General features: G+C 43.4%; 1 protein-coding gene across 2 annotated transcripts in view; it reads left to right on the plus strand.

Moving 5' to 3' along the window:
* The window catches only part of FGFRL1 (fibroblast growth factor receptor like 1), a 168,242-nt gene extending 157,524 nt beyond the window's left edge, over nucleotides 1–10,718 (plus strand). For both annotated transcript variants that reach the window (XM_068679639.1, XM_068679638.1), the window contains exons 6-7: nucleotides 3,155–3,508; nucleotides 6,486–10,718. In XM_068679639.1, coding sequence (XP_068535740.1) covers nucleotides 3,155–3,508; nucleotides 6,486–6,895 — 764 coding nt within the window. In that variant the 3' untranslated portion in view covers nucleotides 6,896–10,718. The remainder of the gene's footprint in view (nucleotides 1–3,154; nucleotides 3,509–6,485) is intronic.
* The last annotated feature ends 13,229 nt before the right edge of the window (nucleotides 10,719–23,947 follow it).

Below are 23,947 nucleotides of genomic sequence, written 5' to 3' on the forward strand. Positions count from 1 at the left end.
AAGCTCTAGAATAAGGGACAAAATGAGAACTTACTGAGAAGGCCCTTCACAGAGGGCCACAGAGAAAGGTAGAAACATTTAGGATGGCCCAGACTACTTTTTGAGAGGGGTAGTAGGGTGAAACTGATCAACTGAAAAATTAGGCTAGATATCTGTAATAAGAGGCCCACTTCATTAGAAAAGTCTCTGAAGAGAATTAGCAGAAATCTTATGACTAGATCGATTAACCAAACAAGGCTTTAGGGCCAGGTTTTTAAAAGCATTTAGACATCTGATAGTTCAGGTGGGTTCAAATGAGATATTAAAAAGAGTTTAAAATCCCACTAGAGTCCTGTATGTATCTTTAGATTCAGTCCTTAGAAGATAAGCTCTGGAGGATTACCCTGCTTTGTGGTGAGGTAGAGTAAATTGCTCTTCTTACTGTCTAGCTATTCTGATTTTTGGTCCCCAATTTCCTGTTCCTCCAATTATTACTGAAGATAATTATACTCAAAGCCTACCTAAGTCTTCCAGAGAAGAACTCTTACTCTTAAATCACCATGCTTTGTCTGTGACATCATCATAAGTTACCATCGAAATGATTATGGAACAGCCAGCTCAAGAAAAAGGAGAAGATGAGCTGAGTGGGGGAAGATTAAATATCCCTCATTAATCCTCCAGCAGGAGCGTGGAGGGCTATTTCCAGCCACATGGAAAGCATGTTGTTTGTCTGTCTGTGCATGAGTTTTAGCATGAGAAAGTTTATCCCAGGGTGAAAGACTATTCTTAAAGGTAAAGATCTGCTCTCTGATAAGTCCCTTCTCTAGAATAACAGGAATTAAAAGCACATGTGGGGAGCTCTGTTGGGCTCTGAAGGCACAAACCTGCTGGACATCTGGATTTGATAAAGATGCAGCTGTGTGGAGACAGTAAAAACATGTGTTTACACTAAAACCAGGAGCAGAGACAGGGAAATGAATCAAGCCCCATCCTAATGGCAGCTGTGGCATTTTCACTTCATCAAAACCAGACAGCACCAGGAACAAACCCCTTTCTGTGTCCTTGTTTATCTTGGTTTTTATCAACTTAAAGATGTATGTAACCTTTGTTTTCATTAGCTTTTGCTGGCTAGGAGTGAAAACAGTAACCAAAGCTGGAACCAGAGTCAGGCAGATAAGGGCATTAAGCAGTTTTCAGACATCTTTCTATTTTTAACATCATTCTGTGGAGCATTTCAGGTTTTACTCCACTTCCTTTTTTTTTTTCCTCCTTAAGCCTCCACTCCTAAGCCTGTCCCACTTATCAGAGTCTGTCTCCCCAGCTGTGATTCCTGCTTGTAGTCCCTAGGCACAGCCCATAGAGACCATGGTGGTATTTTTTGTTTCCCCCAAGCTCATCTTTAGAGCCCTCACTGTTGACAGTACCCTGAGTTTTTGAAAGAAGGCCCATTGTTCCTTCCTCTTGTCTGTGCTGGTGGGAGCTGTTGTGTTACATGCTCAGTCCAACAGCGTTTGCCGTCAAAAGTGGTTGATGATTGCCAGCAGTTACCACCCACCGTGATACCATAATTCCTCTCTGTGCCTAGGACAGAGGTTTGCAGTACCTCCTTGTCTGGAAACTGACTGATTTCTCTGATGCTAGCACTAAAACAAATCCTAACATTCCTCAGGATGAGGGATACATTTTTCTTTTGGATTTATGTGGAGTTGACACAACCTAAGACTTACAGTCATGCTGGAAAGCATGGTCTTGTGAACCCTTGCATCTGATTTCCTTTCCTACCATCTTGTTTCCTTCATCAACTGAGACCTGAGGCAAAATTTGTGTGAGAAATGGAAGATTTTATTATTGTCTAGAAAAGAAATGACTCTGGCCTATTGCTCCACAAATAAGTTACTCCACAATGAGTACATGGACCATTAGGCTGAAGAAAGGAGTAATAAAAGCAGGTAGGTGAGGATGACATGGCATCGGATGACTTCCAGGACAGTTTGATCCCCATGGGCATCTGCCAGGCCTAGTGGGAAAGGTGACAGACAGCTCCTGAGAGACTCCAAAAGCACAGACGTGACAATATCCACAGCTCTCACTGTCACTAGACAGTGTGTGAAGGAAGGGCCCTTTCCCCATCCATTTTTTTTCATCTTTAGGGGATATTTGGAAAGACCAAAAGGAGAAGGAACATGGCTTACCCAAACTGGGGTAGCCACATACTTGTAAATAATCTAAATTAAAAAACTGAGGTTGTGTCTGAGAAATCATAGAATGGTTTGAATTGGAAGGGACTGTAAAGCCCATCTAATTCCACCCCTCTGCCATGGGCAGGGACACCTCCCACCAGACCAGGTTGCCCAAAGCCCCATCCAGCCTGGCCTTGGACACCTCTCGGGCATCCACAGCTTCTCTGGGCAGCCTGTTCCAGTGCCTCACCACCCTCTGAATAAAGAATTTCTTCCTTACACATGGAATGCACAAGGTTCTGTTGAATGCACCTGTAAATTACACCCTACCAGATACACTGATAAAAGACACAGAACCACAGAATGGCTGAGGTTGGCAGGAATCTGGAGGTCATCCTGTCCCACCCCTCTGCTGCAGCAGGGCCCAGAGCAGGGTGCCCAGCCCCACGTCCAGGCAGCTTCTGGAGATCTCCAGAAGCATCTGAAGATGCTAAAGGAGCCCCCCAGGCTCTGGGCAGCCCCTGCCAGGCTCCATCCCCGGCCAGCCCAGCAGGGCTGCCTGGTGCTCAGAGGGAACCTCCTGGGCTCCGGGCTGTGCCCAGCACCTCTTGACCTCACATTCAGACTTGCAGTATCACTCAGATTTGATCCTGAAATCAGTTTTGACCTTTTTGGCTTGTTTCAGGCAATTTATCTTTCTCTGGTCAAGACTCGAGAAAGACCTCTGCAGCCTTTTTAATGCCCTATCAAGGTGCATCATTATTCTGGGATGTGGTTCCTGAGACATGGATTAATGGGAGTACAAGGATGGGTGGCCCCTTTTGTCATCTCATAGCTGCAGAGTACAACAAGGGGCTGGGGAAATTCAGCGGTTGGAGTTGGACCTGCACCTCTTACCAAGGAGCAGAAGGTCCAGGTGTCTCCATAGTCTGACCTGTGTTAATCAGACTGGCAAGCACCTTTTCCCATGGATCTCCCTGTGTTTTTCTGTGCAGAGAGGACGAGGTCCAAGCCCATCCTGACAGGGACGCACCCCGTCAACACCACGGTGGACTACGGCGGGACCACATCCTTCCAGTGCAAAGTCCGCAGCGATGTCAAACCCGTCATCCAGTGGCTGAAGAGGGTGGAGTACGGCACAGAGAGCAAGTACAACTCCACCATCGATGTTGGGGGACAGAAATTTGTTGTGCTGCCCACCGGGGAGGTCTGGTCCCGTCCCGACGGTTCCTACCTGAACAAACTGATGATTACTCGAGCCAAGGAGGAGGACGCGGGGATGTACATTTGCTTAGGGGCAAACACCATGGGCTACAGTTTTCGCAGCGCTTTCCTCACAGTTCTGCCAGGTGAGTTATACTTTTATTTCCCTAGTCTGAACCAATAGCCTGTGTTATGGCATTATTCCCAACTGCTGGTGCCCATTATGCTCCGTGGGCTTCTGTGATGCTGTGCTGATGGAGGCTAGTCCAGGTTTAGAAAGAATTAGCAAACTGGGGGACTAAATTAGCTAAAATCAGGGACTAAATTAGCACTGATTTAAATCTGCCCCTGCTGAATCTCTCTTGCTGATGGTCCCATTTCTCCCTCCCTTGGGTACAATGATTCCAGCAAATAAAATGAAATTAAAATAAAATGAAGGATGTGCTCCTGCATGAAACAGGTGCCAGGAAATCATACTGCAGTTGCAGGCTTCATCGACGGGGTGCAGGAGGTGAGAGGGGAATGGAATAGCAGCACTGTTTGCAGCCCCATTCCCTGACATTTCTCCTTTCTCTAGCTCTTATTTGTACTGGTTTACTGGTAAAAGAAAACAATAATGTGGGACCATAAAGTGAGAGAAGAATAAAAAGGGTCCCGGTCACAAGGAAAGGAAAAGAATGAGTGTGAAAGAGAGAATGATCGATTAGTTAAATTCTTACCCAATGATCTCCTGAGGACCATTGTACCAAACTCACAGCTGCTTCCTGCTCCCCCCCAGGCCCCAGAGCTGGTGGCTGTGTCCAAATGAGGCTGTATTGTGTGTGTTTCAGACACACCATTCTCACTTTATCATTTACTCCTTTGCTTCCTGAGCGTGCAACTCTGCCCTGATAAATATTTTTCATTGAAAAGGGCATCTCCTTCTGCCTCATTTGGACATGTGACTCTAGCTTTAGAACCACCAGCTTTATAACAAAAATCCATCTTTCTGCTTTTTCCTCCCTTTTCGTCACCCATGCAAGGCCAGCACAGCTAAGACAGTGCAGGAGCTGGAGCCAATATCAGAACATTTTTGCTGTCAGATCTAATGGGGTGTCTCTGGTCAAGATATTGGTGAGACACCATTAACTCTCCTAAGCTGATGAAACGGGCTTTCTGTGTAGGTGGTGGGGAAAATGCTGTTGACTCTTATAACTAAGGCAGCATGGCTACTTCTGCTCTCTGATTGGCACACTCCGTGTCTCGGTCGCGGTCAAGAGTCAACAACATGAATTTAGACACCAGCAGCAGGTTGCCAAGTAAAAGGAAAGTCTGACTGCTCCTTAGCCTCTTCTTCTGTATCACTTAGATTTAGGACTAAACTCCAGCTAGAAAGCTTCAGCTTTTTTCTTTTTTCTTTTTTTTTTTTTTTACTGAAGGACAATGCTGCATGGGTGGGATATAACTCAAAGCCTCTGGGAGTTTCCAAACTATGAAAGTCCGATCCAGCTCCCATGAAATCAGTGGGAGACTTTCCATTGATTTAAGTACGACTACAATGAGGCCTCGTACCAGAACCAGTGCCCGAAGGCCTGTTGTTATTGGCAGTGACGAAAAAGGAGAACCCAGCTTGCCCTCTGAAGGAAAGATGTGGTTGCAAGGCCATGAGTTAGAAAAACACCATTTTGCTTGTAAATCGATCAGATTTGACACAGACAGCTCAGAAAAACAGCATGCATGAATATCAAAACACTTTTGTGTCAGCCCAGCAGAGGATTTTTGCCAACCAGCATGAAGACTGTTGTTTTTGTGGTCAGCTGATGGGGCAGTTCCCTGATCCTGTCTTCCTTTGAACAAGGGGCTGAACCAGATGACCTCCAGAGTCCCTTCCCAGCCTAAACTGTTTTGTCATTTCCAGTGTTGATGGGTGAAAGTTTGTCTCTGGAGGTCAGCAGTATACATCCTCCTGACTTCAGAGACCAGAACGTATATATTTAACATTTCAAACTACCCATAGGATTATTTGTCAAAGAGAGAAAAAGACATTAGGGTCTTAAAGAAGTCTGGCTTGAAAGTTAAATGATATATATGCTTGAAAACAACGTGCTGGGCTGTTTGGATAGCCTCAGTGTTTCTGAGTGCTATCCTGCAAGCTGAACTCTGCAACTAGGTATTTTTCAGGCCTTTTGGAAACACCAGCTGGTAGCTATCTACACAGGGACTTTGATAGCTAGGATCCTACCCTAGGACTATTTGGAGCCTATAAATCAGGCTGAGGAACAGGAGTGGCTACTGAGGGATGTACAGGCTGCCAACAGCACAGTGAGCAGGGAGAAGGAAGGTGTGAAGGATACTTTCTGAAGCATCTTATCTGCTCTGTTAAATGAGTTTTCTGTTCTTGGAGAGCCAGGGGCAGCTCTAAAGAAACTGGGGGAGGTGGAGCCCATTTGGGATTGAGAGTTGGACACGTGCTTTAATATCATATGAAATTTCAGCTCCCCATTGCTTGGACACCAAGGAGAGGACACCAGCTCACCTGTGTTTTTCAACCTTTCTCCCAGCCACAGCAAAAACTCAATACAGCTCCTCCAAATCACCACATTCACCCTGTCAGAGCATGCTGAGTAGCTCCAGTAGCACTAGACAAGGGTACTAGAGAGTGTCTAAAGTCCACTCAGACACAGCTACGCCTGGTAAAGACGAGTGGGCAATGTGCTGTGGCTCTGAGAAACCTGGTTGTGCTTCCTGGGCTGCTGACATGGAGGAATTGCTGACATGTGCTGTGCTGTGTCCTCCAGGCTGGGCACTGAAGCCCACTCCCTCGCAGAGTGAAGGTGTTAGGAAATTCTTGGGCTGGCTCTAGTGCATCCATTAAAACTTGGATAAGAAAGTTGAAAAATCCCCCAAAGGCCCCCTTTCTGACCCCTAAACCAGAGAAAATGAGTTGCTTGTCCTTCCAGGAGCACTGAAAAGCAAAACAGTTACCAAACTTCATGTGCTGGCTTGATTTCTCCCTTGTTACTTGGTCTGGCAGGGTTGCCAGACAGCCTGTACAAAAGCCAGCCCAAGTGTGACATCTGTTACGAATTTGTTTTGCCTGCATTTAATTAACTCTTTCTGTCTCTTCCCTGCCACGATGTCCAGATCCCAAGCCTCCAAGTGCACCTGTGCCCCCCTCCTCGGCCAGCAGCCTTCCCTGGCCCGTGATCATCGGCATCCCCGCCGGAGCTGTCTTCATCTTCGGGACAATCCTCCTGTGGCTTTGCCAGACCAAGAAGAAACCCTGCTCCCCACCAGCTGCTGCCCCCGTGCACCGGCCGCAGCCCCGGGACAGGATCTGCGTCTCCCAGGTCCCTGACAAAGACTGCATCTCCTCCATAAACTACGAGGAATACGTCGCCCAGCAGCAGCATTTACTGTCCCAAGGGCCTGCACTCGCCCCAGCCATGGCATCTAAAATGTACCCAAAGATTTACACGGACATCCACACCCACACTCACTCACACGTGGAAGGCAAAGTCCATCAGCACCAGCACATTCAGTACCAGTGCTAAGAGGGTGGCCGTGTACAGTAGCTCGTTTGGGCTTTTCCCCCTGGTACCTCAGAAGAGACTGCTCTGAGTCAGCTCACACTGCCAGCAATAGGCAAAGCAGACAGAAAAGATTATATATATAATTTTAAATATATATATACATATATATATAATTGTATATGCGTGTGTGTATGTGTGTATATATATATGTGTATATATCTATATCTATCTATATAAATATATATATAATAGAGAAAGACAGAGAGAGAAAAGAGATTTTTTTTTTTATTATTGCAATCAGGATGTAGCCAAGGAATAATGAAGGAACTCCAAATCTCAGCAGCTAGGCAGCCATCTCCAGCAGTGGAGCCTTCCTGGATTTTTTACTCAAGGTGGCGGCAAGTAAGACAGGATGCAGGGATGTGAACCACCACCTCCTTCCTCGTGTAGCTAAAAGGAGCAAGAAAAGGCTACCATGGTGCTTTTCCAGGTGGGCAGCCCCGTTCCCCTGGCTGCTGCACATCACTTGTTTTGGTGGGAAGCCCCCAGACCTGTCCCACTCAGGAGCACAAGGGAAAGCCTTTTCCATCCGAGTGACTCAAGCGCTAAAGTACCTGAGGTTTAGTGCCAAAGCATGAGGAGACATGACCAATTCACCTCTTCCAGGGGAAAAAAAATAACACGAGAGTCTGGAAAAGCTAATTTCTGTTCACAACGTGAAATGTTGAATGTTTCTCAAGCGCAGTGTTTCGTCTGCAATGCTAACTGAGCTGCTTGGTTTGATTTCTGCAAGTCACATTTCTCATGGAGGGTTCTGCCGAGCAAACCTCACTGCCCCGGTCCTAGGACTCAGTGCCACTGCCAGGAAAAAGGAAGGAAGGAAGAAAGGAAGGAAGGAAAGAAAGAGGAACATTGTACAGAACACCTTTATATTTATATTTAAGAAATAATAATAATTAATAATAATAATAATTGAACTGCTGATGGCGAAGAAAGCAAAACACACTGTCCTTCTCTGATGGCTTACAGTGACAAGCTACTGGATTTTCTACATCAATGCAAAATACATATAAACATTAGAAAAAGGAGAAAGAAAAAAAAAGAGAATGAAATAATAATCTTGTAGGAAAAATTGCATTTGAGAAATATTCACCTAGGTTGTGTGTGGTTGCCCCCTCCCCACAGATAACAGTCTGGAAATGATACACCTACATTTCAGTTCAAACTACAGTAAAAACAGAAAGAAAAGAGAGTAAATAAGGACCGTATTAAATACCTATATGGACTGGAAATGAATCCAATTACAAATATAAAACCTTTGTAATTCTATATAGAGTTTAAACAAAGTCATGTATATTTAATTTATTTTGTTAAACAAGAAAAAAAAATGTATGATATTTTCCTCAAAACAGGCATTTCTATACATATTTTTGATCAAAGAAAATAAAGATTTTTTTTTCAGGTTCTATAGATGCCATGCTCAGAAAACACTCAATGTAGCATGTAACCAACCATATTTCTCCTAACTTGGAGGTCATCTATCTGTATGCTTACTCACACCAGCTACATGTACCCTCCTAGTGTCACCTCAGGTACTGCCAGTGCCACCATTTCCATTAAAAATTTGTATTTTCCATCTTTATATTCTAATTGTGAGGGTGTGCAGTGCCCATATCACTTCCCATGGACCCCTTGTCATCTCCAGTAGCAAAGATCTCTGCTCACAGGGAAATCTGTTTCACAATGCTTTTTTAAAAAAATGATTTTTTTTTTTTTTGGTTTTGGGGCAGGGCATGTTGGGGGGAGGGGGAGAGGTTACATTTGTGTTTTTTTTTTTTTTTTTTAACCACAAACCTGCAGGGGTTTTTCTTTTCAAAAGAAAATTTTGTAAATCAAACATCGTAATTTGTGAGCCTGTAAAATGAGCTTCAGCCTCAGGGTCCCTGGGAAGGGAATACATGCCACGGGGGTGAAACCCTTCATTTGTAAATGCTGCTGTTAGGCTAGAGGAACCAGCAAGGGTGAGCTGGGTGCAGCAAGGGGAGCGCGCGGGCAGCTGCTTCCCTCAAGAAGGAAGATGCAAACCTTTCTGCTGCAAGTGGAGAGAGGCAGCTAACCCTGTAGTGGCCATGATTTTCCTTAGACAAGGCAGGTTCAGTATCACAGCAACTGTTTGCTGTTCAATTGTCGTTTCACGGGGAACGTGCCAATTTTTAAGTTTGAAATTACTTCCTTCTCAGGCCTGTTCTGCAAAAGAGAAATCTTCAGCAAACCAGCTGCTCCAGTTTAAAGTGAAACACTTCATTTAACCTGAAACAAAACAGTGCTTTAGGCTTTTCTTTTTCTCTGAATGTTTCCAAAATTATTTGCTCTGGGTTGACCTGCAGTGATTTTTCTGCCGGTTTGTTTGGATCATCAGCAAACCAAACAGCTCCCTGTTTGCTCAGCCGTAGCACTGTGAGATGGGGCCCTCATTCAGCAAAGCACAAACGCTCCCGTTTTCCTTCACCAACACACGCTGCTCCAAAAAATCCCCTTTTTGCCTTAGCCACCCAGGTCAGTGGCCCTGTCCCTGCCCACTGATAGCAAGATGGTTTTTCTGTAGAGATTATAACTACACAACTTCTATCTATATATATATATATACATATGTGTATATATAGTGGAAGCAGGAGGGTTCAGTTAAACTTTGTTAACACAAATTTTAGAAGCCTCTAACAGTTAAGTTCAGATCCTGGGTATCTCTGCATACATCCCTGCAGCCTCAGGGAGGCTTAAATATGAGCACTGAGGGCTCCGCTTGGATATAAGGCATGATGTAGGCAGTGTTCTTAATGGCTATATTTTATGGAGTAACTTCATGGAAAAAGCCAAAAAGCCTCTATACACTAATTGTGTCACCTTATTTTAAGAAGGCAACACGTGGCTATTCCCATGAGAGATTAAGGGCTACATCTCATAACTCATGCCTATGGGAAGCTACTTCTTGCACTGTGGTAGGCACCAAACTACCACACATCTCAGCAGTGTTCAGAGCCTGGCAGATGACAGGATTCACCTGGAAGCCCATGGTCCTTTCTCAGCTATCTGTATCTGTGCTGCAACCAGGGGACACGTGGTTCATGCTGTGATAGCAGTACTGATACCAGCTTCAAAGGAGGAGGTGCATAATTGTTTTTATATGGTTCAGCTCAATGCAAACCCTAAGAGATGGTCTTATGACCCTTTTTTCAAATGGCAGCTATATCACTGACCCTCAGAGAGAGAGTGAGTGGGCTAAAAGAAACAATCCTGCATTTCCCACATGGCACAGTCTTCCACACTGAGCATTACGCTCTCCACTGGTGCCTTCTACCCCTGTACTCCTGGCACTCAGTAGTGTTGTATCATGAAATCAACACTTCACATATTGCCAGATGGCTCAGGTGGAAAAAGTGAAAGGCTTCCTCCTGCCCGTAAAAGCTCCAGCCTTTAAACACAAATCTCTAGCAACGTTAACAGAGAGGGAACCTATCAGTAAGCCCCCAGCATGGACAATGCAAGGTCTGAACACAGCTGCAGCAAAGCCACTGCACTCAGAAGGCAGCTCTGGGGTGAGATGCTATAGAGGTCTCGATTTGCACATGTATTGTATATATTGTCTGGGTCTTGCGCTGGCTTGCTGGGCCTGGGTGGGTTTTGTGTTTCAAGGAATTATTTCGCCTCTAAGGAACACCCATAAGTGCTCTTACGAGTTACTCTGTCCCATGCCTACTGCATGCCATTTCTTTTTAGGGCTTGATTGTGCCTTGCATGTATTGCAAAGTCTTCCTTAGCCTAAATAAATTCTGCCAGGTCCTGTTCATGTCTGATTTTTTTTTTTTTTCATCAGTGGGACAAGATTTGAATTCATCTTTGCTCATGAACACAGGGCATTTACAGAAAACCATAGTCTTGCTATTAACTACTGATCCTATTTTGAACACAGTTTTTTATTTTATGCATAGGTACTTGTATACGTATAGGCATATAGATGTACATGCCAGGCTGTGATACAGAAGGCAGTTGTACTTTTAAAGCCATGGGGCTTTAAAGATCAAAGGAATTTTAGGCTTAAAGCTCTCCATCTCTGTTTACTTTATTTGCATTACAGATCAAACATGGCCTTACATGTCGGTTTGTGTGTGGCATTTTTAAACTTTGTATGGACAATCCCTGTACTGTTAGCCCTTTTAAACTGAAAACCTTTATCAGACATTTACAAATAAAAAGTGATGTGATTTTCAAACAGTGGCAAATACAGTAACTGAAGACATCAAAAACAGATGGGATGGCACAGCATTCGTATGGCTGTGCTGTGCAATAAAAGCTAGAAAAAAGTATGCTCCTAGGTGATAGCGCTGTATAAATTTAACATTTTTTGAGGGAAGGGGTGGTGGCATGTCTGTGTGTGAGTGTGTGCACGTGCGTGTGTGTGCACAGGAGGAATATATGCTGGCATGATGAAGCACACAATACTGCAGAACTATTTTTGCACCATGACTTGATCTGATGATTTGTGTAGGTGCTATGAATCCAGAGGAAACTTTTTAGAGTGGTTTGGAAAAGTTTTCTAGTTTTTTAGTGAATAAAGACTATTTTTGATCTCTTCACCTCCATAGCCAAACGCCATAGATGCAACGAGAGCCAAACTGCAATTATGAAGATGAAAATTTAGGGTTGCTGGACTTGGTGGCAGAAATGCAGTGTCCAGGGCAGAGCAGGGATTTCAGGATGAAGCACAGCACTTTCAGCCATTTGGGGTGAATGTGTGGGTGCCTCACTACTCTCTCAGAGGCAGCAAATGTCCAAGCTGTAACACTTTAAAGTTCAGCTGGCCCTCACCCAAGCTTCATCTTGGCCTGACCTGGACCTTGGACCCAAACCGCCGTGTGAGGAAATGGTACACACATGCTGGGAAAGAGGAAATATTTCTCTGTCAGCTCCACTTATGTGACTGTCTGAAACTCTTCAGAGGTTTGAAATAATGGAATAAAGCCCCTGGGAGACGTAGCAGTGGGCATAAACTGGGAGATGGTCAAAGGCTGATGGGGAATTTTTCATGGCTTTGCTGTCTAGGTATCACCTCTGCCAATATGGAGTGCATTGTGTGCCCAGGCCTCCAAACGCCCCGAGGTCAGTGATTATTCCACACAGAACACCCATTCCAGCTCTTGCAGATGCCAGTTGAAAATAAATAAATAAATAAAAACACCACAGCATCCATTGGGAAATCAATTAGAGGCATGGAGACATTGTAAAACTTACATCATTGTTTTGGCGGGCCTATTGGCAGAGAAAGACGTGACAGGAGTTAATGGCCAGAGCAAGAAGCCAGGCACATTTAAATGGGAAATGCACACATTTTGGAAGGAGCTATCAAGGGAAGGGATAGAGACTGCACCTCTCATAAGCACCAAATCAAAGCGGGGTGCTTTGTGGGTGCTTCTGTCAGGTGACAAGGCATTGGGAACATCATTAGGCCGAAGGGATACATCTGGGCCACATGGGCTCATCCAGCGGTCCCTTCTGACCCTGAAGACACGTAGCTGGGCTGAAGCAAGGAGATGAAAGTTTGGGTCCCTGCTCCAGGCCGGGCAGGGGCTGGTGAGAGCAGTAACCACACGTGTGCAGTGCAGGCCTGACAGCACTGCCTGGCACGTGGGCCTGGGCTGCACACCCAGCTCTGCTCCTTACAGCTCTGCTTGCTTCTGGGCTCCGAGTGTGCCGTCTCAGCATTTTCTGGCTTATTACTGAAGTAATGGTGTTATTTATATAAAACGGAGTTGTGCATCAACGTTTACTGTGTCTGCAAATAACCCCTTGTGTAAACAGCAGCAGAGCCCTGTGTGTAACACACATCCCACTCCTCCACGCTATCAGCGTTCTGGAAAATCTTGCTGGATTTGCTGCAGTTAGTGTCATGAAGGATTTACATGTGCATATAAATGTAAACACATGTGGTTAATGGCCTGCTGACTTGCTTAAACTTGTTGGTGGTTTAAGTGTCTTCAATCCCTTATATGCCGTGCATGTGAGGGAGCAGGATCCTGCTCTGCTCTCTCCCTGGTGTGGACACAGTGCTGTCCTGGTGCTCTTTTGGATACGTGTGGGCTCACTCCTTGGGTCGTGGGGTTTGGCCATAGTGAACCCTGCAGGTCCCCTACGCACACCTGGTCTCAATGCATGCCAGGCCACAAAAAGGGCACCTACGTGAATGAGTCAGGAAGGTACAAGCTTGACAACAGCTAGGGTCTGCCAACCAAATGTGCTGGGATGCGCCCGGGCTGTTGGCCAGGTTGATTCAGCACTGGGGACCTGGGAGAAAATGCCACTAATTAGGGATCTGTAGGTATTTCAGACTTTCTGTTTACCCTGTCTTACCAGAAAAGTGTTTCTTGGGCTAAGTTTTGTAGGTTAAAAAAGTTTATTATAAATGCCAATAAACAATAAACAAACAAACAAAAAAGAGGGTTATTGTAGTTGAGAATTAAACCATTTTTAATTTTTAAAATACTACTGGTGCATTGACTATTAAGTGGCATACATATATTTGTGCAGAGTCTGGAGGAAAGAGAATGTCCACTTTACGATTTTATTTAGTCCAGACAGCTTTGTGTGTGCTCACCAGCTTCTGATCAATGAGAGCAATACATGGCACGATGACCTCTATTTGTTCCTTACTTTTGTAAGTAAGTAATTTGTAACTTAACTTTTACACTTCTTCTTCCTTTTTTTCACTTCTGTCAGTCTGTTATAATTAGGATTTAATGTATTCCACAATATACATGGACATCAGCAAAGTAATGAATATTCTTTCATTTTTCCATTTTAGTTAACCAAATCCAGTCTGCAGTTCTATTTCTATCCAAGCCAATCTATGCTTTGGTGAGAGGAGTAATAAATAACACTTTAGAGCTGACTTCAAAATGCCTTTTTTTTCTTTGATCTGAGTAATTAAAGAGTCAAGCTGCTGTTTCTGAGCATTTTCTGATGGAATTACATGAGTTACACAGCTCTTCATTTGTATGTCATTAAACATTATGTTTTATTGCTGCTGTTCAAACAATTAGTACCTAAATACGCCCCATATTCTCATAAAGAGGCAGTAGCAGTGCTAATGTTAATGCCCTGGTTAACAGTTTGTTTCCATCCAGAGTCCACCATCATGCTTGAATGCCATTTAATCTCAATCAGATCTTTACTGATGGCCTTCTGAAGTTGTTCTCTTCTGCAGTCATTTAACTGCGCAGCGAAGTGAGGATAAGTCGAACAATAAAGTTAAGTAAAAATGGCATTTCTCGTAACACAGGCATTTTTTAAAGTTCATTACAAGTTTTGGTTATAAAAAGGCCAGTGCTTCATGGTGATCAGTCATTTTGACATTTTTATGGTGTTTTTATTACCCCTGGCTCATTTCCATACTAAAGGGAACATTTGTAACAATACTTGCTTGCTCTGTTATGATTAGGATTGTGCTTTTGCCGCGCTTTGTTCGGCTGTTGCTGCTCTCAGTAATGCTCTTGGCACACGTCCTCCCAGACCCTACGGTGTGTTTATTCAAAGGGAAGGAAAAAGAAGTGTCTACTAAAACAATAAACTACTACTGCTTGCGTTAACATGGCCATAACTTCCTTGTTCTGCAGACAATCAGTTAGCAAAGCTGTTAGGTAAACTTGCTCCTTTGCTGTTGAAAAAATAAATATTCATGAATCTTGCAGCCGTGTTTTCCTGTGCTTTATTATCAGGTTGAAAATGGTGAAGGATTTTAAAGCTAATAATTTAATCAGAGAGATAAGGATGGAGGCCCAGATCCTGAAACCAGTGGGAGCTGGGATCCTAAATAGTACTCAGTAAGTATTTAAGGCTGTGTTATTTCAATATTAATGTTTTGACTCATCCTGCTTAAGACAGGAGGTGAATGTGAAAAGAGGAGTTGTGAATGATAAAGAGGGACAAGTAAAATAAAAGAAGCAGATGAAATGAAAGACTATGATTAAAATAAGAGTGGCAGCGTTGCTGTTGCGTGCTGTCACCTTCACCTGCCCACAGACCCAGGACAAACCACAGCTCGGTTCCCATATAACAGGGCATTTCTTTACAGCACTACACTGGTGAACTCCTTTAATATGAAATGTGGAATCAAAGAATAATTAAGGTTGGAAAAGAACTTCAAGATCATCTGGTCCAACCATCACCCTACTATCAATGTCACCCACTAAAACCTGTCCCTAAGCACCAGGTCATGTTCTTGCTTTGCCTGGATCTCAAAGTGGAGTAAGGATGTGTTTTCAGGCCTGGGTTCATCCCACTTAAATGGGATAGTGAAGTTAGAGACAGATTAATCATGAGTTTCCTTAAATAAGGCAGAAAAACTGGCACTTCCCAACGTTGGTTTGGCTTTTGGGTGGAGATTAAGACCCCCAAAGATGATTACTGTTCCACTGAAGACAACGAGCTGAGCTAGATTTGTTATCCAGGTACCATGAAACAAAAGGATGAATCTGGGTTTTGGTACAAAACAGAGAGTTGGAAAATGACAGAAATACACTGCAGATTGGTAAAGGGCCCATATACATTAAAATTTCCCTAGTCTGGTAGAGACTTTAGCAAATAATTGTGACTTTCTTTATGCTACTCAGTCTCAGAGCCTGGGAGGCTGGTGTTCTCCCAAACCTTTCCTGCCCATGAATAGGAAACAAAAGGAGGGAATCCATGGGGAGAGGCTGCTGGGTGGGATTGCCTGCTGGTACAAGCCCCAGCTTTCATCGCACTGCTCCTGCCGCAGTGTGCCGGCCCCGGCCCCGCGCTGCCAGGAACATAAGCTGCCCTCTGTCATGGTTCAATGAGAGCAAAGAGCTCTCCTGCTTGACATCAGAAGAGACGCATTTTGATGTTTATCTGAAAGCCTCTTCCAAATGTGCGTGCACAATAGAGGCTGCGTGTGAGGACAGGTCCGGGACGATAGCAGAGAGAAGTGATAAAACGTTTCTCTCTCGTTTTGGTGTGTTAAGACGTAATACTCCCATATGCCAGAAAAGATTTGTAAGGGGCCATAAAGTCAGCACAACTCTGTTTGCACTTGCTTTTTGGTTCCTTGACAGTGATGCAGGGGCCTCTGTGCAAACACGGCTCTGTGGTTAGCATTTAAAGCGCCAGTCCCTGCAGCATTTAAACTGATTTGCCATCTTGGCTGGAACAGGCACCTACAAAACAAGAAGGCAGAAAATTGCATGGACAAAAAAAGGTCAGAATGGAAGCTAAAATCAAGGAAATCCTGCTTGTTCAGTAATTTTAGAAGATACCATGGTTTACACCTCATCATTTCCAGAGTACCTATGCTCTGGCCACCACTGCCTACTTGTTTTCACTACATCCCCGTGAATCACAGCAATAACCACTCTCCATGCAGAAGTGACATTGAAGTACAGAGAAACAAAGAGTTTATTTAAGCAGTAAGAGCAGAGCTTTGGACTTAGATTCACACAAAATTTCCAAATTAATGTCTGTCCAAAGCCATTTCTCATTATCTCATTAGTGCTTCTTTGACACAGGGAAATCACAGGGCATCTGCTGTCTCTCAGAGTTTCAAGCAAAGCAAGACCAAGATGAACTAGTTCCGAAATCTGAGCTGGTGACAGAGTGAATATAGTAGAGTGGCTGTATACCAGTGCTGAGCTCAGTTCTCACTCAACAGAAGGTACAGCTAGTTTGTTATTCCATGCAGCACCCTGATTTATCCTTATTTTTCCCAAAACATGGTCTAAAAGCCATGGATGAAAAGTGGAACTGTTCCTCCTAGCCACCAGGTGAAGCCATCAGAGTGGTTTGGGTTGAACTTGGCCTCATAGAAGTCACCGGGAATTTGTATGCTGGACTTTTGGGGAGAATAATTCATTTATCTTACAAAGTTAACAGCTTTCTGACAACTGCTGTCATCGGCACTGAAAAATTACTTTTTTTTTTTTTTTTTTTTTTTTTTTTTTTTTTCTGGATAAACATGTGCAAAAGAAATATGAGGGGAAACTGTTTTGCACCATCCTGGAGGAGGCCTGCAAGAAGTATCAATGTTGAACCTTTGTCCTGCAGCTGCTACAGAAAGTTAGTTACGTGTGTTTCCAGCTCATGCACTTCCAGCAGTCAAAAGTTTTGTTTTTATCAAAGCCCATGTGTTGTCCTTCATAAAGCTAAAAAAAGAATAAAAAAAAAGAAAAAAAAAAAAAAACAACATGATAAATAATTCACATTTCAACTAGCATTAAATGGAAACTTTATGAAGCAGATTTAAATTGTTTAATAAACACTGATAAGTCCCTCCAGGAGTATCAGGCAACAAATGATAGACAATATTTTGGCAACGAAGAGAAATGGCTGCTTCCAACAATTATGGATGACCAGACTGTCTAGGAAACATGTTTGAATTGTTAATCTTGATCGTTTTTCATTGTTGAGATCGTAGCAGGAGGCAGAAGTTCAGTGAAAAATGTGTCAGATATGAATGCTTTGTAACCGTGTGATACTAAATTTTGGATGTTTCGTTATTCAGAATAAAATAAAATAATAAATAAAATAAAATAAAATAAAATAAAATAAAATAAAATAAAATAAAATAAAAACAAAACAAAATGTTCACCAAGAAGTTCAATTTCCAAAATCTTCAGTTTGTACTATCTTTAAAATTTTATTATAAATATTATAAGGATTTGTTCTTTATGTCTTTTTAATTTTCCGGAAGAAGAAACACTTCTCTGAGAAACACTCAGAGAAGAAGGTTTGCAGGGACAGAACATATTTCTGCTGTTTTCAGTCACAAAGTTTCAGTGAGCTTCTTATGGTTGTTGCTTTCATATTTGTGTCACCAGAGTTGGATGATATGGAAATCTGTTTTATTGTTTCCAAGACTGTCAAACATTTAGCTGTTCCATGGTTGTATTTGTAATACTGTAAGTATTTGGAGTATAAACAGTATTTGGAGCTCAGAAACTAGATTTTTTTTTTTTTTTTTAATGTAGCAGCTTCAGTGTTGAGCTTTGCAGACACATTTTGGTCTTCCCTGACAGTGCTTGTTCAGTGCATAAGGAGGAATAGTCAAAAATGCCCATTTTTCCAGGAGGAAACATCAGATAGCAAAAATACCCAAACTCTATGTGTCTGCATGGGATCCACAGCCTGTAGCACTCTTCCCTACAACCCTTCTCTCAAAATCTAAGCAGTGCTACCTTTTGAAATGCACATGGATGAATTGTCACCCTTTTGTGTGATGTTCCCACTCAATATGTGGGAGATATGCTCTGTACACCCCTGCCCCTGCACAGTTTCCTGCCAAAGCCCTGGAAGTTGTCCCAAACTGTCCTGATTTACTTGGCACCCTCAGCTCAGCATGATGATGCTTGTGATTGTGTGGGGATGAAACCAAGAGTTGTAGGCAGGGCAGGGCAAGGAGTTGAGTGGTTTGCTTCCAGAGTCTGGGGTGAAGCAGCATATAAGGGCTGTTTGGATGGAAACTCCAAGCTTGCAGCCACCCTAATTCAACCAAACCCTTCGAAGATGTGTGCAGGATGGCTTTGGAGAGAAGAGGGGCACTAGTGCCCTGGGGCAGGCTATCACATCTCAGCCATGCATCCCAGCACAGGAGTGATGGCTGTGCTGAAAGCCTTGGAGAGATTGGCTGAAAATGGCTTAATTAAATGTAGCCAAACGAAGGAAAGAGCAACTTACCAGGACCCATATTTGGAAGTCTTTCATGGCCCATCATCTGCCATCATCTCAAGCCAAGAATCATAAGCATTATAACAAGGAGATATACTTGAGCACAGAGGATTACAGTTTTCTCAGGGACTGTTGTCATAAACCCCGTAGTGGGTAGAGCTTAACATAGTTTATGATAATAACTGAGTATCACATTGCCCATAGCATCAAAAAATGACAGCAAAATTCAGGAGCAGGTGGGCAGCTTTAATTATACAGGCTCCAAAGGGAATAAACACTGGGATGGTTTTTACTGTCTGTCTGGTATGAGTCAATCCACAGTGACCTTACTGGTGCTGATTTGGTGAGAATAAAGCATCCAGCCCATATTTAACCATACAGAGGCTCTTCCCCACAACTCTCCTTGTGAGAACAGAGAAAACAGGCTTTGTAGGAGGAACTGGGGGATGTGATACTGCCAGTGATCTGCACAGATCGGGGCTGAAACACCAGACAGAGGAAGTACCCGAACAGCTGGGACTGCAACAGATGTTCTCCAGACAGCTCTGCCTCATGAAGATGTAGTATAGTAATAGGTCATGTTACAGAAACAGAAAATTAAAAAGAGTGATTTTACATGCATGAGCACTGGCTCCCCGGGCCTGGCCGTATGAGTGACACTGAACAGGGAAAGGCAGCTGGGATCCTTCCGAAGAGATCACTGTGTCCCTTTCCACCAGAACCCGCTTTTCTAATGTACAGCCTCTCCAGCGGGAATAGCAGGGCCTGCACTACTGAAATACAGCAGGAGTGAGTGCAAAATCTCCTTGCCATTCCTGCAATTTACGGGCGGATTCTCAATTTCTCGGTGCCTCTGCTTCAAGGCTTTTAGCCTCCTCTGATGCCTCCATTCCCCTAGGCCATCACGCAAGCATTTTCTTGTATACTAACCAAGAAATGTGCAGTAACTGTGGGACTTGCAGCATCCTACCCTGAAATTTCCCTAGGTGCTTATCTTCAGTCCTCAGAATGACCAGAGGAGCCCGTGATGGTAAACCCAGGGGGTGATCTCCCACCTCAGCTCGGTCGCAGCCTCAGCCAGCCAGCCACACCACGGCCACCCAAGGCTCCCAGGAGTGTGGCCAGGACAGCTGCTGCCTTCTTTTACTTTTGGTAGTGGCAGCTGCTAGCATGCTACTGTATTCCTCTAGGAAGAGGGAGGCTCTTGCTGAGACCACGGGGCACCAAACCTTCCTTTCCTTCATACCAACAAGTGTCCTAACCACCAGGTCATAGGGTTTCTTGAGAGCTCTCCAGTCTTCTCCATGAGGCTGGGATGTTTTACAGGCAGGAATGCAATAGCACTGAGGTCAAATGGTGAACAAGCATTGAAGAGAGCAATATCTTCTATTATTTTTATTTTTTTCTCCAAAACTAGATATCTATTGCTCCCATACTGGGGAGAAAAAGGAAAAGGAAAAGGAAAAGGAAAAGGAAAAGGAAAAGGAAAAGGAAAAGGAAAAGAAAAAGAAAAAGAAAAAGAAAAAGAAAAAGAAAAAGAAAAAGAAAAAGAAAAAGAAAAAGAAAAAGAAAAAGAAAAAGAAAAAGAAAAAGAAAAAAAGCAGCTGGTTTTCTTCACTCTTTCCCTTTTGATACATAGAGTAATTTGTAACTTTCCTGGCTGGTTGCTGTATTTTAATATGTTTCCCCCAGTTTTCTTCCTTCACTCCTTTTCTATACAAAACTGAAGGTTGCCCTCTTGCAGCTTGAACACGCATTCCTCAGACCCTTTCAATATGTTATCATTACTGATGTTTTTCATGGTTATCTTCTGCAGCAGTGGCAATAAAACACTTTAAAAAACTCCTACAGTAAATGGAAATGGACTCCATAGGCTATTAAATATATTTAAATAAACACATTAAACGAACATTAAGAAAAGTGAGTATTCTTAAGTCAATGAAATAAGGTTGCAAGCACACAAGGGCCCCATAATGGCAGTTTCATTACAGACTCCTGTACATATATTCACATGTTCCAGCCCTCTCTGTTAATATGAGAAAAGCGTGATTTGTCATGTCTTGGCATGATATCGGCATTTAAATAATTACAATACATTGCAAAGTGCTTGGTACCAAAGACATCGCAGTCTCAAATGGAAGGGCCTCATTTTGCTGTGCCTCTCCAAGTTCATCAGGTTCCCATAGCAATACAGATCCCATCAGATAATTAAATAACACTCAAAAACGTATGGGGCATCTGCTGGGGATTTCTTAAAAAGTTTACATCTACTTCACCACTCATTTTTTTTGGCAAGAAAATACCTTCATTCAGGCAGTAGCACACCTACTGTAATTTCTTCCTCACTTGGGATTACAGGTTATTATTTTAAACTTCAGAACATCAGTAGGGATATCCCATGTAGGGATAGATTGATTACAATTCCCTACTTTTCTTCTTTCTAAATGGAGACATCCTGTGAAAACTCTGGTGTTACACTTACCTGGGAGATTATGTTAAGGTATGTGGTCCTCGCCATCCCACACTGTCCTTTGTTTCTGGTCCAAACCAGCCCTGTGTTGCCATCTCTCATGCCCCATGAAGGAGGAACCTCCAAATCAAGCAGTGTCCCGACATCCTGGTCCATCTAGGCTCCACATTTAGTGATTTGAGGTTAGCTAACATATTTCTGTCTAATGCAGCCCCAATGGGATGCCTTGGGTGAAGCTCCCATCTGAAGACTTCACAAAACGCAGCATGCCAATTCCCCTCCCCAGCCTTTCCATGACCCCATCACCAGCTCTTCCCACCGGTGCAGGGGGGCACTGAGATCTTTCCACATGATATATATATATAAAAATAATAATAATAATAACCTTCATAAATCCAGCCAGATTTTCAGAGGCTTCTCTGACCTGCTCCCAAACCTTTCACAGTTCACTCATCCCCAGTACTGTTTGCAGCATGGTTCTGCCATACACAGGGCTCCCACCAGCATTTCCCGTCACTGCAGGAGAAGAAAACCAGTGAGGGAGCTGGGGATCCTCATCTTGTTTCTGTTAATTTATTTATTTATTTATTTTGCTGCTGAAAGCTCTGTTTTTTTCCCCAACTGCTGTGGAGGAGAAAGGCTGTAGAGCACAGCAAATAAATTGATAGGAACCCGCATGCTGCTGAATGCATATGTACTGAAATCCTGGATAATTTACTGGCTGCAGAGATGATACATCCCAGAGTTCAAACTGTAAAGAAAAATAAAAAATAATAATAAAAAAATGGGGTGAGTAGAAGAGGAGGGAGAGCAGGGGGAAACACTTGAAGCTTCCTGCTGGAAGGCTTTTTGAAAAGATAGCCAGTGCGCTGTAGTCTGGGATGCTTCAGCTGGAAAATCTGCAGGCAAGGGAGACACAAGGGGCTGTTTCAGGATTTGAGAGGCCTTTTCAAGGGTGAAGTTCAAGGAATAAATGGGAGGGACAGAGAAGTCAAAAGCAACCACAAGAGTTTAAAAAGCAGGGGAAGTTTGGGGTCAATTGCCATCATTTAATACAAATGCACAGCTTGCTCGCTTAATACTAAGCGGGAGATGTACAATGAAACAGGTTAATACTGAGGAAGAGGAGGAAGCTGAGTTGAGAATGAGAGAAAGCATCGACACCTTTGGCCTAATCTGCCTCGATCTTTCATTATACCCTCCATGGCCAGTGTGTATTTGAGACAGGAGCATTTTCTCTCCATCTGTTGATGTAAGAAACCTTCACCAGGGCTGGGCTGTTGTGAGAGCGGTTCTGCCTGGAGGAGTTGGCTTCCACAAGTGAGTAGAAAACTCATTCCCCATCCTGTGAGACGTTTCAGGGCTTTTTCTTTTCTTCCCTTCCTGTAATAAATACAACAAGTAAAACTCTACACACCATGCTCCCCCCCTCCAATTTCAGATTGATTCAAGTGAAATCTTTAATCTGAAGCATATGGGAGCAATTTGTTCCAGTTCTGATATCTAATGATAACAAAAAACTTTTGCAACATTTAGTGCACTGAAATTTCAAACCAAAGGTGCTTTAGAATAAAAATAAATTATTCATCTGAAAAAAATAATAAAAAATACAAGAGAGAGAGAGCAGATTATGGCAAATTGAAGAGTATTTTTTTAAATGTTAGATCTGGAGATTATTCCCTCTCCAGTGTTCCTGCAAGCAGGCTGCCTCCTGACAAATCAGTTTCTGGGAAATGTGGCGTTTCTTGTGCCAGTTTCCTGCTCTGCTTGAAAGATCCTCATCTCGATAGTCCTGTGCCTCACTCATCAGCCCCTTAAATGTGTGCTGAAACGACCCATGCTGAGCTTTCTTGTTGCAAAATCTGTCCATTTACCTGGGCTGGACAAGCTGAACTGAACAGCAAGGGGAACTTTTTGCTTTCGCTAGCCAAAAAGAAAATACAAATGAGTTAACGGGCAGCTTTTGCAGTGAGAATGTAGAAGGAAAGCTGCTTGTGCTTTTTTTTCCCGCGTTCATTTACTTATTTTTTAAAGTGATGATGGGAAAATGGATTAAGCAATCTGACATCTAAAGGGAGAACTGTATGAACCAGACACCTTCTGTCACAGCCTGGAGCAGCAAGCAGTCTGGTATATACAAACTATAAAGCATCAGGTATTCTGGAGACTGGGACAGGACCCAAAACCAAGTTAATGGGGCATTCAGATGAGAATAAAAGAAACCTTATTTAAGGAGTTATAAAATCATCGAAATATGTTCCACGTATAGAAGGAACAAGAGGTCACTGAAGTGGCCAGTTGGGCTTACATAAGGCACTGAGGGCAACATGCTGGCAGTACACATGCTAGATGATGCCAAAGAAATCAAATGTAGCTTGCCTCAGCTTAGGAAGGCCAAAGGAGCAATAACACAAAGAGATTCAATTATAACTTGGGTTGTCCCCTGGTGCTAGCATGTTTCTAGAGCTGGAACTGAAGCTGTTCCATCCAAAATAGGGTTCATTGTTTACAAGCCCAGTGGCTCACCACATCAAGCTGTCTCTTCCCACTCTGAACTGACCTTTAGGTTTTCTTCAGACCATGGAAAGGAAAATCATGCCGGAGCCCCACGGGCTACTGCAGAAAGCCTGTCCCCTCTCCTTGCACTGTCCCCACAACAGCAAAGCCCCATCCCTTCTGCATAAAAACCCTTTACACTTAAAAGACCAATGACCCAACTTATAAAATAGTCCCCAGATAGTTCCCAGTGCAGGAAGCGCTGGGTCTCTCCTGTCAAAGATGTGTAGGATAATATTTGGGGCAGAAGAGCTCTGCAAAGGATACCCCATCTCTAGAGTTTCTGAGGGAAGGGAGAGGAATGGCTGGCCTGACTTAGT

The sequence above is a fragment of the Anas acuta genome, chromosome 4 (genome assembly GCF_963932015.1).
Source record: "Anas acuta chromosome 4, bAnaAcu1.1, whole genome shotgun sequence".
Classification (NCBI taxonomy): domain Eukaryota; kingdom Metazoa; phylum Chordata; class Aves; order Anseriformes; family Anatidae; genus Anas; species Anas acuta.